The sequence below is a fragment of the Poecilia latipinna genome, unplaced genomic scaffold (assembly GCF_001443285.1).
Source record: "Poecilia latipinna isolate Pla-1442-1.1 unplaced genomic scaffold, P_latipinna-1.0 Scaffold338, whole genome shotgun sequence".
Classification (NCBI taxonomy): domain Eukaryota; kingdom Metazoa; phylum Chordata; class Actinopteri; order Cyprinodontiformes; family Poeciliidae; genus Poecilia; species Poecilia latipinna.
The window spans coordinates 103,039-118,751 of NW_015112954.1; the positions used below are offsets into that span (position 1 = coordinate 103,039).

The 15,713-nt window shown below is 37.0% G+C and overlaps 1 protein-coding gene across 5 annotated transcripts in view; it reads right to left on the reverse strand.

Annotated features, from left to right (window-relative positions):
• Positions 1–11,297: 11,297 nt before the first annotated feature.
• LOC106949346 (nuclear receptor ROR-alpha-like) overlaps positions 11,298–15,713 on the reverse strand; it is a 68,609-nt gene continuing 64,193 nt past the window's right edge. For all 5 annotated transcript variants that reach the window (XM_015035518.1, XM_015035517.1, XM_015035521.1 and 2 more), the window contains one exon: positions 11,298–15,139. In XM_015035518.1, the coding sequence (XP_014891004.1) occupies positions 14,984–15,139 (156 nt within the window). In that variant the 3' untranslated portion in view covers positions 11,298–14,983. The remainder of the gene's footprint in view (positions 15,140–15,713) is intronic.

Below are 15,713 nucleotides of genomic sequence, written 5' to 3' on the forward strand. Positions count from 1 at the left end.
ATTACAACATTTCTAAATGTTGCTTCAGGTGTTACGAATATGCAGTTACTCAGTTACTTCAGCATCTGTTTAATTAAATATGTTTTACTCTTGCTTGAGTAATGTATTGGGTTTCTTAATTTTTCTACTTTTTCTTGAGTGCATTTGTTTTTTGACGGTCAGCAGCAGCGGTTTCTGCATCCTGCTCATCTGAAGTCACATTTATTTGTTTTGAAAACCTGCAGAGGATCAAATGATAATTTCATCTTTCACTCTGAACTAAAACTGCAGAATTAGGAATCCAAACAGGCGCGTTCGCCTCAACGGTTCTCCATGTTTGAACTTCAAACAGCAGCTGGAAGCATGAAGAACCACTGAGCTGATTCCTGCAGCTAGCTTCCCACAACGTTACCTGAAAAATGAAAAGATTTAAATATCACTAGCGGCAAACAAACAGAGAGAGATCATAGAGATACAATTCAGTTCATTCATATCACAGCATTTCACAGCAAATGGCTCAAAGCACTTTACAAAAAAAGTAAATTTCAATCCAATTATACAGGCAGATTCCAAACCTACTGCACAAAACGCACCAAGTTCAGTTTATTATTCAAATTAGTTACAAAGTTTTCTAATTAAGGAACCCAGCATGTTGCACTGAGTTAGAAACTTTTGCAAACTAATCTGACTAATAAACTGAACTTAAGAGAGAGAGTTAAACACTGAAAGACAGGACCGAGTGTATCATTTATTAGAAAAAAATAAAGAGCAACTAAACCTCAAATCAACCTTTTTGCAGGTAAACTTTCTAAAATTGTCTTTATAGGTGCTATCTTTGCATTACAGTTCAAATTCTGAGATTTTTGTGTAAATTTTATTTAATTCTGCCATATTTTGTGTAAAACCGTCTCAGTGCTGCCCCCTATTGGTTGAACGGTGGGTACTGGGGAGTCAGATGATGGATTAGCTTGTAGAAGAGTTTAATCTGATTTAACTGATGCAGTCATTCAGACAAAAATATAGAAATAGTAATATTTAAATAGAAATGACCTGTCTAATGAAAGTTTCAGACATTATTTAATTTAATATGTGTAATATAAAACATTTTCTTTAATGCTTTGTTATTTTTCCTCCTGTTTGGATTACATTGCGTATGAATATTGCTGTATTAATAAACTTGCCTTTCCTGCTTAGAAAAAATTTATTTTTTCTGTTTTTGGTTTTCTTCTCGCCCTCCAGAGGTCAGACTGGATGGATTGTTTTGGATTTTTGTCCAGTTTTCCAACGGAAAAAAATTTCCTCCCCCTTTTCCATCTGAAAAAATAAACTTACACTTAAATAAAAAACATGTTAATGCATTTTATTTCTTCACTAAATAATGGAAATCTTTTAAATTGTAACTGTAACCCTGAAGCAACAAAACACCAGTATGGTAAAGTGAATATTTTTCTGGAGGGCAACAGCAAACCAGGAAACGGTTTCCATGGCAACATGTGTGTTTAGGAACAGATGATGCTCAGCAAAATGTTTAATTTTTAACCATTTAATGTGTTTGATGTGGGCTGCTGTAAAGTTTGGGATGTTACAGAACAGTAAGAGTGAACTTTGACCTTGATTTGCTTATGATTTCCAGATGGTTTCCTCCCATTTATGCAGTGAATTTTGCTTCGTTTTGTATCAATTTAAAGAAGAAGAGGGTAGAAATCCCACTGGCAGCTGAGCAATAATGAAGACAAAGAGCTGCAAGAATATTTACCAGAGAAAAGGAGAACCAGGATGGTGAAGGTGAAACAACAGAGGCAGGTATAAAATAAAGAAGCGATGGGATTTCCTCCCTCATTAGTCGCCTAATTAGTCCACCTGGGCGCAATTCAGCCTCAGTCTGAACGCAGCTGTTCAGTTTCTGTTGGATTAAAAACACCTTTGAAAACAACCTTTAAGCAGGTTTTAAACATATTTTCATTAAACCTACATTTCCGCATTAAAGGGGAAGTATTATGCGCTTTCCAGTCCCATAGTTTACTTTTACAGCATAGTGTAAACCTTTGTACCTTTTATATCTAATATGACTTTGAAAAATGTGACTTTGTAATTTAACAGTCTCTTTAAAAAGGCTTTAAAACGTCAATCTGTGGGGAATTAATCTGTACAATGTGTTGTGAGCCAAGTTACTGAAATACATAAACCTTTCACTAACATTCTAATTTACTGAATCTGGCTATAGTTGATGATTATTGGCAGGTTTATTTGTAAAGCACATTTTACTAGCAAGGCAGTTCTCAGTGCTTTACATCATAAAATCTCAAAATAAAATTGACACATTGATTGTTGCAGTAATCATTGTGAGTAAAAATAAATGCATGGGTGAGTTTCTCCAGGTCCTTTAATCCTGGAAACGTGTTTCAGATGACAGAAGACTGTTTTTGTACCTGCCTTTATGTGACTCTGAAGGTTCAGCTGAGTCCAAACGCAAAATCTTACCAAGTATTTTTAGAGCAAATATTTTAGAACAATTGAAATAAGAAAAACTAAATTACAAAAAATAACATTCCAGCAAGATATAGAAGCTTGTTTTAAGTCACTAATTCCTGAATATTCCTTTATTTATTGGGCCCTGTCATAGCAATGCATTGTTATGGCAGGCCTCTGTTATTCTGCCTGAACCACAGCATGCACCCCCACAACATACATATCAAAACATGCGGCTCAACCCTGTGAGGTGGGCTTTTACTTCTGTTGGTATTTCGAGTAACCATAGCAACATAATTAGTGAAAACAAGCCCAAATCAAAACAAATTTAAAACATTTGATTTGTTTTAATCTGAGACACTCAAACTTTGAGTGTCACTTAGGGTGCGTTCACACTGCAGCCTGAAGTGACCCAATTCCGATTTTTTTGGCGTAATGCGACCTGTATCCGATCTTTTCATGGCAGTGTGAACAGCACAGGTCGGATTCTTTTTCGAATCTGACCCATATCCGACACGTATCCGATTCAAATGCGACCTAACGTCCAGGTCGCATTCATCAGAACTGAACGTCTCTGTTTCTCAACAAATCTCAGTATTCTGCGTCCTGATAAGCGCAAGTGGGAAGAAAAACAACAACCATGACGGATTATATGAGGATTAAGTCGTTAATATGCGGCTCCGGCCGGACAACAACTTCAAATGTGTAAGCTAAGCTCCACCGTTAGCCTCCATGTTTACTTCCGCAAACACTGAGCACTTCTTCTTTTTATGGCAGTTGGCAGAACACTGAGAACGCTGACGCTATGGCGCCCTCTACTGCACATGCGGGACACTTTCAGGTCGCAGAACGCATACAGGTCGCATTTACTGGCAGTGTGAACGGCCCCGGCAAAAAAATCGGAATTGCCAAAAAATCACTTCAGGCTGCAGTGTGAACGCAACCTTGGACTCAAAACAGAGATTAACTGGATCCTGCCTCTCACTCACACATGACAGTTTTCAGAGGACTGTTCATTGGTCATTAATGCACCAGACACAGACCTGCAGCGGTTCTAGATGGGGGCCAACGGGGAACCAGGAAAGTTATACAAAATACATGTCTTATGTTAATACTCAGTGGTGGATTTTTTTAACCTTCACAATTTTGCTTTAACAATGAATTAAAAATTACAGTGCTGCACTTTTAGCCGCTGTATAGGATCACACTTTCCATCTGCCAGGGATCTGCAACCTGGATCTTTGGCTCACTTATTATATCAAATGATAAAATATTGCTCTGTTTTTGTTTGTTTGTTTCAAAAAACACTGACTACCTTGGCCCTCGTGGTGAATCTGGTCTAGAACCATCCTCCAAACCTATAACTCCTTTTTTGTATAAATTATTGTGGTAATATTATTTAAAATACAAGAATGTTCACATAACTTTTATACTTTTGGCTGTCTGAGGACACATTTTGAATATTAAATCAGGTGTTATGATCAGTTACTCAGTATTTGAGTAGTTTACCAAATACTTTTTATACTTGCTTAATTAAACGTATTTAAAGTATACCACTCTGATTGGAGTATAATTTTGGGGTACTCTAACCAACCTCTATGCATGAATGATTGCTCTATGGATCACTTTTTAAAAACAGAAAACACTGCCATAAAATAATGTCTGTCACAGCAGCGGACGCCCCACCCCATGAGAGCAGGACGACCAGCCGGGGAGCGTCTCTTATTTTGATTTCTGAAAGGTGGCAACCCCAGGCGTGGCAGCAACTTAGTTTAATGATTTAGTGAATATTATGAGCAAGTACAAAGTGCAGGCAGCACAGGTGAGCAATGAAACTAGAACTCAAAGCCAGGGGTAGAAATTAGTACCCGCCACTGGCCAAATGCGGGTAAAAGTATTTAGTGGCGTGTAAATTGGAGCAACGCAACCGCTACTGTGGCGGGTTGACAATTTGAAAAGGAAAAAAAAAAAGTTACTGACCGTCTGGACTACAGACTGGTGCATTTACTGTCCATATCTGGCGGCCCTACGCTGTCATAATTTCACATAACAAAGTATCTTAACTATGATTTTTATCGACAGCGACAGCCCATTGGTTGATTTTATTGACGGACATTGGGCTTATCCAATGAAATCTCTCGCTTCTCCTTGGCCCGCCCCTCCCCTCAAAGGTTATAAATAGAGCCATTTCAGCTAACGGTTAGCTGCTAACGGTTAGCTGCTAACCGGAGTCCGAGGAAAGTGAGAGGATAGGAGACGGGGCGGGTCACAAAAACTACAACAAAACTAAAAAGCACATAAGACCATTCAGAAAAATGTGTCAAACTGAGCGATATGTTTACCACACAAACTTTGACCGCTGGAGCAGATTCAGCAGCGGAGAAGGAGGGAGAATTAGCGATTCAGGGGCTTTATTATCGTCGGAGGAGGATGATTACGAGAGAGACCAGGGACAGATTGAGGAAGAGTTCAGATTAGCTGCTGCTGCCCGGTAAAACGGAGTGAAAATGTTCATAAAGAAAAAGTTTAATGCAGGCCTGAGGACGTGTGCGTTCGTCCGTGCGTGTGGTGGGCCCGTCTCGTAAAAGGTTCGTTTTTGTGGCGCATCTGTATCTTATTTTGAAGGGATATGTAAACATTGCCATAGCGACCAGAGTCAGAGCTTAGCGCAGTGGTCGAGAGGAGAGGAGTGGAGCTTGTGAGTCTTAAGTCTGGTTCACACGGCAGGATTTAAGAATGATCGGCCGATTCTCCAAACCTCTGTGACCACACACGATAAAAGTACAACAGGTTCGATCGGTTCGTGTGTCCAGCCACACGGCAGGAGCAACACACGACCGATTCCAGAGGATAATCCAGTAAAACCCCAACATACCATACGTCAATTTACAATAACCAAAACATGGATGACGATGTAGACGCAGTAGTAGCAGCCCTCGGTGTGAACACGGGTTTGCAGAGAACGATTTTTACAAGGTAAGAAGATTAACGTTCATATACTTCATATAAGCAAGAATGATTAGAAAGATATTAAATATTACATAATGAGAAGGGACGCCTCTCTTAGTAACCATGGAGACAGTGCCGCACCGTCATGTAGCCTAGCATGTATGGAAAAAACTGGTTGGCTTCTCGTCCTTTGTACGTTTTTAAAGCTGCTCCGGTTTAAAGGGAAACGCTGTTTATGACGGTGATAATAAATCAGGCAAAGTCGGTAATTGATCAACACGTCAGGAGGGAGGAGGTTCGGGTCGGTTTCTAAGCTAGCTGCTTCCAACTTTGTGAATCCCGCCGACTATGAGCCCAACCAGGAGAGTTACAGACACATTAGTTTGACTCAAACACTGTTGAGACGGGGTATTTCTACCTGTAGTTCGTTGTCACCTCTGACCTCCCAGGTCCTTAGAAACTGTGTTCTGTTTATCTATGCTAGCCGTAAATCCAGTCAGAACACCGGAATAAACTGGAAAAACCAACCCGAGAAAACAATAATTTCAGTCCTGTGTTCAGTGCTCTCCTCCCAACGTCCGTCATGGCGCCTGAAGGGACGCAGCTGCAAAGCGTCAATAATATGGGAAAATATCTTATTAAACTAGTAATTTTTTAATCAATATTAAGGAATTATTGACTTTAAACAAGCTGACTTTAAGATATTGGCACTAGAAGTTAGACTAAAAATATTTGGTAATATTTTGTATTTTTGCAGCGTAGACCCAGATTTCAGCCTGATCTCCAGTTTCTCGCTGTAGTAACTGAAACTGTGCGTTGACTCTAGATCGTTCCTCTTTGGGTCCAAAGATAATAACTTCAGTTTTGTTTCTGTTGTCAGACGTAAAGCTCAGTATTAATGGTAACTAATCTTAATTCCTGTTGTAAGAGGTTTGGTTCAGTGGGAAAATCGGGCAAAGAAAGTGTAAATTCCTGCAGGAATGTGTCTAAACAAGCAGATGCAGGAAAGTTCCTGTTGATCGCTGAATTGCTTCCTGTTGTGTCTGGAGCTGACAGGTTCTGTTAAGTCCGTTCAGATCAGCGCAGTGGGACACCAGCAGAACCTTTATATTCACAGCCAGGCTGTAAAAAAACAAAGTCCGCTTCATCTGGGCCTGCGGCTCTAATTATCGGGCAAACGGCGAGCGGGCAGAGCGCGGCCTTCTGGGAGGTGTGACTGTTTAACGAGATGGATCCGAGCTGGCAGAGAGCGAACACACATCAGAACCGGACCAGCGGCACCGGCTCTGCATCTCATGCTTTCACGCAGAAATCACAGCTTGAACTCTGGTAGGAATACTTTCGCTTTGTTCTGAAGGTTTATGCTACATCAAAAAGTTTATTTAGAATTTTATATTCATGCCCAACAATAAACTAACCATGAAATATTTAAACTAAACAAATAAAACAGTTTTTGTAGGAATGTGGAAATCATTGTAGGGTTTGATTGAATAAAACTGAAGATTTAAATTTGCTTCATTCACGACCATAGAAAATCCCCCCAGGCGCCTCCAGTGGCCCCCGAGCCTCACATCGGTTAAGCTTCTCTGCTACGTTTCAACACAACCAGCCTGAAATGTTTGGATCCAAGCAGTTTTATTTCCTGAGGCATCAGAGCTTGAAGGTTTGCCGGATGGATTTCCTCAGGATGAAGCTCCTGGACATGCGGCCGGTCGGGTAGATGTCGCCGCCGTCGTCCATCGCCTGGCAGCTTCTGGAAACCAGACGGCTTTGATTAGGTCACATCCTTCCCACAGCGGCCCCGCGCTCCTGTAGGTACTTACTTACTCGCCTCTTGTACGGCCAGAAGCCGTTTTCAGGTTCCTGGACGAGCTCGGTCTGCTTGTGACCCAGTTGTTGACGAGCACCGGGCCCAGTTCGACCGGGCGCCGGAGTTTGGTTGGCAGTTTGAAGCCGGTCTCCTGTACGGCGGCCTGCAGGCACGTGTTGCTCCTCAGCGAGGCGGCGCCATCGCCGCCCGGCTCGTCCTCCTCATTGGGGAGGAGCAGCAGCTTGAAGAGCTCGTCTTTTGGGTTAGACATCGTCTTCCTGGTTCTCTTTTCCACACAGGAGCGCTCCCAGTTTGGGCTGCAGGTTTTTGTTTAAATATGGCTGGAACCCTAACAACAGAACCTTTTGAAAAATGCAACAGAAACAAGGCAGAACTGCCAGCGAGGGGCTTGTTATGTACTAAAGAGGATTCATGGGAGCCATTTCCACCAAAATCTGCTTTTACATAATTTATCTAACCGGCTGAAAACTACAACAGCGTATTAAAGAGAGGAAGAAAAACAGTAAGGGGGATTTCTGACAAAACGTCTGAAATTTGTTTTGAAAAAACAAGACAGTTTCTGAGTTCAAAATGTTTTCAACAGAAATTTCCACATTGTTTTCTCAAATATCTCTATTAATCAGGTTTTTTATTTTAAACTTTTAAACAATTCAAAAATGTTCTTTTTTTCTAGAAAAGTTTTCTTTCCATAGTTTAAAGTTTTGAGATTATTGTCAGAATTTTTTTTAGAAACTAAAGGAAATTTCTGAGTTTGTAGAGGCAAAAATTTGCTACAAAAATCTGTTTTATTTTAATCTCAAGAAATTTTTAGATTAATCTAAAAAAATTATTGAAAAAAATTTGTACATTTCTAAGCTTCAATGGTCTCAAATTTTCTAGAAAAATCTGTCATTTCCACTTTTTCCAGAAAATTAACCTAGAAATTTGAGTTTTTTTCTAGCAAATTTTTGACTTCACAAAATCACACATTTTCTTTTTTTTCTGAAATATTTCTGAGATTAATCTGAAAATTCGATTTTTTTCTAGAAAATTTTAGACTTTTTAAACTCCAAAATCTTTGTGTTTTTATGTTGAAAATATTTGAGATCGATTTCAAAATTTCAGATTTTCTGGCAGAAATGTACTCGTCTTTTTTCCATCTTCAGTGGACGTTGTAAAATACAGCTGCCCTTCCGTAAAGTAAAATGAAACAAAACCTGTTTTCAGTGCTGAAAATAAACTCAATTTATTAATTTTCCCCCCAATCAACTGTAACAGATTCTGCAAACTGGATGCCAATCTATTGATCAGACAAATGGATCTGCATGATTTATAAATATTACAAAAAAAAAAATAAATAAATCAACTACTTAGTGGATTAAACTATAGAAGAAAATCACAATATAACTTTTGACATTTTTTGTAGGTTGCTGGTGAATGAATGAATGAATGGTCGGATGGATGGTTGAATGGATGGATGGATGGTGGGGGTTGAATATTTCAGTTTGCTAGCTGTTTCCATAGCAACCACATGACATCACTTAAAGCTGCTTGTTGAAATTACCTACCTTACCAGAATGTTTTATTTATTGTTTTATTTTATTGTTTGTTGCTTTTGTTCCTGAACGAAGCTTTTTAGCTTTTTTAGCTTTTTTTTTTTGCGTTTAAAACTACGTAAAACTACGTTCAGGAAAACCAAACCGTTTTTTCTCTCAGCTTTTCTCTGTTTTCTGAAGCAGAACTCCGAGCTGGAGCTTTAAATATTAAATCAAAACAAGCATCTTGATTCTCCTTCCAGTCATTTTATCAACAGGGGACAAAAAAAACATAATCCTGATAAACAAAAACCAGCCAAGCAGCGTGTGCTCTGCAGATTTTACCCAAACTCCTCCTCTGCTGCACGTTTCAGTGAGCACTGCTCAACTGCAGTGCCATCTACTGGCCGGAACGGGAACTACAGGGAGGAGTGACAGGAGGAACAACATTGATGCAGAAACTCTGTGACTATTTTTTAAAATACAGTTTGATTCACAACAGACCTGCTAAAACATGGCAAATAAAAACTTATTTTTTGTGCAGATCACAGTGAACGAAGCTTATATTTATGCTAAAGGACAAATAAACCCATGTAAACAGAAATCAGTTGTTTGTTCCTTTATTGCTTTTGATAGTAATAAAACATACAATGTGATGTAGTTAAATTAATACCCTGATAACAAAAGATGAGTTTGCAGTTTCAGTAAACTACAAAAACTGTCATTATAAACAACATAAAATAAATTATGATTAGTAAAAATGAGCAGATAAAATGTCTGAGTTTGTTCACAGAAAACAAAAAGTGGCAAATTCAGATGTTTCACATTCAGTCATGGTTAAATTTCATTATTTTTAAGAAAAACATTTGAAACACGGTTGACTTTTCATTTCCAAACTATCAAACTAAAATGACCAGATTAATTGGTAAAAATAAAAAGTGAAAAGTTTGAGGAAATGGAACAATCTGCAGCCATTAAGTACCTGAATGGAAAACTCTCTGACTCATGTCTGTACCATAAATATGTTTAGCATGATCAAATCAAACAACGACGTAAACTTGAAACATTTGTTTTGTTCTGTTTTAGGAAAATCTGATACTTTAATTTGCATTTAATAAAATGAATTCTGCATACGGGAAAGTTTTAACACAAACATTCACATCTGGCAGTAAAACCCAATCCGAATGATCAGAAAGATAAAATGCTACCACAGACGGTCCTTTGTCTGGACCAGAGTGTCCAAGGTGTGGTTCGGGGGCCATTTGTGGCCCAGGGCTGAACATGTGCGGCCCCCCGGCTTCAGTTACAGAATAATACAAACTGGACCCCCAGTAAATGGAGACTTTATATTTTTAATCAGGACAAAATTATCACAAAGGAAAATCTTCCTACAGTAGAAAATATTGGAAACGTCACAATTTATTTCTTTGAATAATTAAGTTTTCCATTTTCTTGCAGGGATCAGTGACTTTTAATCAATTTAATAAAGTTGGCTGATCACAGCAAGCATTTTAAAAAAGACCAAAACCCCTGATGTGACTGATTAAACTGCAAAATTACTTTTAATGAGCCAAACTCACAAAACTCTTTTTAAATTTTTCATCTAGAATAATTTAATTTAGGCCTTTCTAACAACAAATCTGACTACTGTATATTTTAATTAAAGTATTGCAATGTTTAGTTTATTGTTGGAAAAGTAGAATAACATCTTTTGGACACCTTTGGCCAAAGTGCAGAACTTTGCTGCATTTCTCCAAAATTTCTTACTGAGAAAATCTTGATAACTTTAATTAAGTAGCCTCACAGATCCAATAAAGAAGAAAAACTGATTATGATTTCTGCTGTAAGCTCTCAGCCGTTAAAAGCAAAAGTCAATCAAAGTAAATGTAAGTGCATTTTAAGAAATGTCGCCCCTGTGGGTGCAGTCGGCTCCATTAACAAATAAAACAAGCAGAAAAAATCCACTCAGCATTTAGGAGGCGCATTTTGTCAGGGAGATATTGTCGCTTTGAGCAATATTAATATCATAATGAACTATTTGGAATGCATCATTTGTTGGGTTGTGTATTCCAAGTGTCAGGAATTATTTGCGAGGCAATTTTATATTTATTCTGTTGGCCAGAGTCGGACGGAAAAAGGAGGGAAATGTGGCAGGCGGCCCGGCAATTACTGATCAATATAATCTTATCAGAGCTCCAAACGGGACCTTATCTAATTAATTAGTTTTATTTTTAGAACATCAAACTGTAAATATTATACCCAACATCCTAAACTTTAACCTGGCTCTGTTTTTTATCTGAGATTATGCAAAGTTACATCAGTTAGCTGTTTGTTTAAGGCATTTTAAATCATGTTTCATAAACTAACTGGGTCGAAATTGAATTATAATTAAACACAACAATAAACAAAAAGCAGCAAATAAAACCCACATGTCTGAGTTTGTGTTTTGTCTTGTACAGGACAGAAGCTAATGTTTCGTTTTAGCAGCTCTGCTGCTGTTCAAAGGGTCCATTTTAGCAGCAAATCCTCGTCTGTGTGTAGAAAAGATGTTTTTCCCTCTTTTAGATTATTTTAAATGTTTCATTTTCAATGGAAAAGCGGTTATTTGCCACTTTAATAGGTAAAGTTTGATCACAGTTAAACCATGTTCAAGAATCCAGTTTGAGATGATTTGAGCTCTGGAGGTTTGGATTTCTCACATAGAAAGGGATTTAAATACCAGCTGATGCTAAAGGTGTGCCAAGAAAATATCCCCGCAGCACCATACTGCCGCTGCCAGCTTTGCTGTAAGGCAGCATAAATATTTGTTTTCATGTTGGTTAGGCCAAATGTCTGCCATCTTTATGTTGCCTTCCAGTTTCCTATCCTCATCATATATCAACAATCGTGCTGCGTTTAAAGTCACGTTATTTTCTGCCCTTCCTGGTTCTGAAGCTCAGTTTGAGTTTCAGCGACTCGTTTTCACCTCGTCCAGATAAATCCGTCAGTTAGCCGATTAGCTAGTTATGCTAGCAAGCAGTTAGATGTGTCAAACTTATTTTGGGAATCTGTTATTCCATCAAGTTGCATTTATTGCAATTATTTACAGTGGCGAATTTGGGCCATTGTAGACAGAAAAATAAAAAGTTAATTTTCGCCAAAAACCTCAAAATTTCTGAGTTTGAAAAGCTAAACGCTTTCTAGAAACATTTTTGAATTTTCTAGAAAAAGAAGTGGAAATTTTTGAGTTTCAAACGTTGAAAACTTGGTTTGAGTTTATAAATATAACAATATAACTTTAAAAAAATATATTTAACAAATATTGATATAACCTATTAAATAATACCTCTTTGAAAGTTATATTGTGATTTTTTAAAATAGTTTAATGCATAAAGTATTTTATTTTATTTTGGGTTTTTTTGCAAGAAAGGGATTCATAGATAATTTTAGATCCATTTGCCATATGGAAAGAAAAACATCCAGTTTGTAAATCCATTATGATCAGCGATGAAAACAGACTTTGGGCCACTTTTACTTAAAAAAATGCACAACAGTCGAGATTATAGATAGAAAAAAAAAAGACATAAATTTACACCAAAAACTCACTTTCTTAAATTTTCTAACCCAGAGTGCGTCTAATCCTTAAAGGAAAATCAAATCAGTGGTTTTACTGAAATTAAATCATTTTCTAAAAGTTTGGTGGAATTCTGGGAGTTTTGGATCTTTACACGTTTAAAGAACCTCTCTAACATACAAATGAATATTATAATGGAAACAAAGTGACTCGTGCTGTGGTTGTATGCATGTAGGTTTAGAGAAAGTGCAAATTAATTTAAATATACTTTTTTATATTCAGTAGTATGAATTTAAAATCCTGTTTGAGACGTTCCTTAACTACCAACGAAGAAGAATCTGGACTTTCATTCTAATTTAGGTTTGAATAGTTTATGCATCCAAAAAATCTGAAATATTCAGAATTTATTGAGTCAGGTGATGTTATTGATTATATAAAAAAAATCTTACAGCTTATTGCTTATTTTTCATATATTGCTAGTAAAACTATTGACCTGAGTGGAGAGATGTTGCATGTTTTTGCTTCAACAGAAAACTAAATGAAAGAATGATTTACAAATTAAACTAAAAATGAAAAAATGAGGAGGAAAAATTGATGTTGCACTTCAGTTCCAGCAGGGGGTGCTGCAGCTTTGCTGCTGCTATCTGCAGACTGGCAGTAAATATTTAAAAAATCTGCTTGATTTCAAGATTTCTAAAAAAAAAAAAAAAAGTTTACTTTTAGTCCACAAGCAATTAGGGAAAAATAATTTTCTGCTAATAATTTGTAGTTACATTAACAGAGAAATCCTTGAAAACTGAGTTAGACGTAATATTTAAAAATTTTAATCAATTGTCAGAATCATCAAAATGAACAGAAATAAACTCTAATTACTGAAATAAAACACATCATAATTTATTCCCCTGAATAGTTGTGGAAAATGGAAGAAAACATTTGCTTGAGTTTATTTTGACTAAAATCTGAGCATTTCTGAGGATTTAACCTTGAACCTGGATTAGTTTGGACATCAATATTTGGATAAATGTTTAGTCAGAAATGCAGTTTATTAAATTACCAAAATAAAACCCTGGATCTGCTCTGTGTTGGAACAGCTGGGATGGATGAAAAACTATTACAAATCTATAAAAGTACACATTTATTCCTTACCATGAAGATTATTTATAACTGGACAATATTTTGATGCAACTTTGATCTTTTAAGCATTTTTACCTGAAAACAATCTGGGTTGGATTTGATGTTTATTGCTTTATAATCACTGCAGCTTTTGCATCATAACTGAAAGGCTGTGTGAACTTTAACCTCACTTGGAAATATCTCAACACTTTTTCAGAGGAGTTTTGTATGAAAATGCATAATGCCAAATTATCAAAGACATAAAAAACTTTAGTAAATTCCTAGTTTTTCAGGTAAATTTGCTGTTTTACATTAAAAGATTTGCAACTATGGCACAAAACATCTTTATTTAACTGCTAAACATTTTGAATGTCAGTTTGAACATGTAAAAACATTTTTAGATAAAGTGGAGGGAAAATTTGTTCTGCACTCTTGCAGCTGCGTCTTTGAACAACATGGCTGCTGATCTACGGAAAGCTGTTTTGGACATTTTCAGCTGCTAACAGTGAATTATCATGTTTTCCACTCATTTATATATTTCTATGTAATGTCACAGTTTCAAACTAAATATTTAATTAGGCTAAGTTTTTATTTGCAAGTTAAATTTTAACTTCAAACTAAATATTTAGCTTGGTAGCTAAATATGTACGTAGCTCTGATTTAAACATTCAGCTAGTTCTGAGTTTAAATATTTAGCTCAGATCTATCTAATATTTAATTTTAGATATTTTATGGGGTATATTTTGTGGGATTAATAATTGTAAACATATCATTGTGCTAGCTCTAGCTAGCTTCCTAACAAAATATTTAAGTGCTTTTGAGCTAAATATGATGGTAAATATTTAGCTAGTTCTGAGCTAACTCTCTAGTTAGCTACTTAGCTTGCCAACTAAATATTTAGCTCTATTTAGCTTGCTAGCTAGATAGTTAGCCAACTGTCGCTTGACTTTTTAAGTAGCTAACGTTTAAATTTTTAGTTAGCAAACTAACTATATCTCTGAAGTAAATATTTAGTTCAAGGCAAACTGTGACATTTAGAAATTATTGAATAAAATGGAGAAAATATAACTTTGAAAAACTAACCCAGTTTTCTCTCTTGGCTAAATATTGCTGTTAGTTTTTGAGTCGAGGAAACTGAATCTCAAAGCCGAACATGAAGCCAGGTTCAGTTTTATAAGATATCCGTCAGGTAAACAAATGAGCTTAATGTCGTTTCTGGGATTTATTTTTGCCTGGATTTGCACCAAAGTGATTTGAAACTCAAAAAAGAGAAATCTCAGCTGGAGAAAATGAAGCTCCTCCAGCTGAACTTCGATACGGAGTGAGAAAGAAACTAAAACCGCTTAACAATCTGTACAAGAAACTGGTTTTTCTGTATAAAAGCCTCAAGTTTCAGGATTGAATTAGTAGCTCGGACGTGTATTGCTCAGTCAGCAGTCCTGCACTAGTCCACATGTTTCCAGCACCAGAACCTCCAGGGTGCTGCTGCTCCCGGATCAGTGCAGTAGTGCAACCATAAAATCAGATTCCTCAGCGCGCGGATTAGTCCTGCTGGGACCGGACCGGTTCTGGCGCTCAGTGCAGAGTCCCGTCCAGGTCGGCAGCAAACAGCTCCTTGTAGAGCGGAGGGAAGAGCGTTCGGACCGCGTCCGGGTAGACGGTTCTGAACGCCGCGAGCTTCTCCGAGTGGAGGCCGCAGAGAGCGCGCAGCGCCAACGCCTTGCACCGCAGCTGAGCAGGAAACGCAGAAAGAGTCCACTGATCAAATTATCAATCACTTAATGTTTAAATATTGCATCATCAGAAGGACCAAAATATAAAGCTAAATGGAAATTTTGGCATTTAAAAGACCAACAAGATAATAATTCATGTAAGTAAAAAAAAAAAAAAGACAAAATCAGGCAAAAGAAATGTTTCCAAATCAGTTTCTATCAATAAAAAACTGATGAAACTTCAATAAAACACAGATCAGGTGTGTGTCTGAGTCTGGTGGATTTCTGGTTAAAACATGTTTGTTTTTCATTCATGGGCAGAAAATCCAGAAATCTTACTCAAATAGGAGTAAAAAGTAAAGTGCAATAAAATACTCCTAAAAGTTTTTTTTTAAAGTGACTCAGGTAAATGTAATTGAGTAAATGAAACCAGTTTCTCCCCAACTCTGCTTCAGACTGAAGTGATAATATTATGGGAATAAAGTCACAATATTTTGATTTTAATTCCATTTTATTCTCATAGAGTTTGCAGCTATGTTTATTCTAAAAAAACTAACACATAAATAATAATAATGATTAATAATAAAACTTAA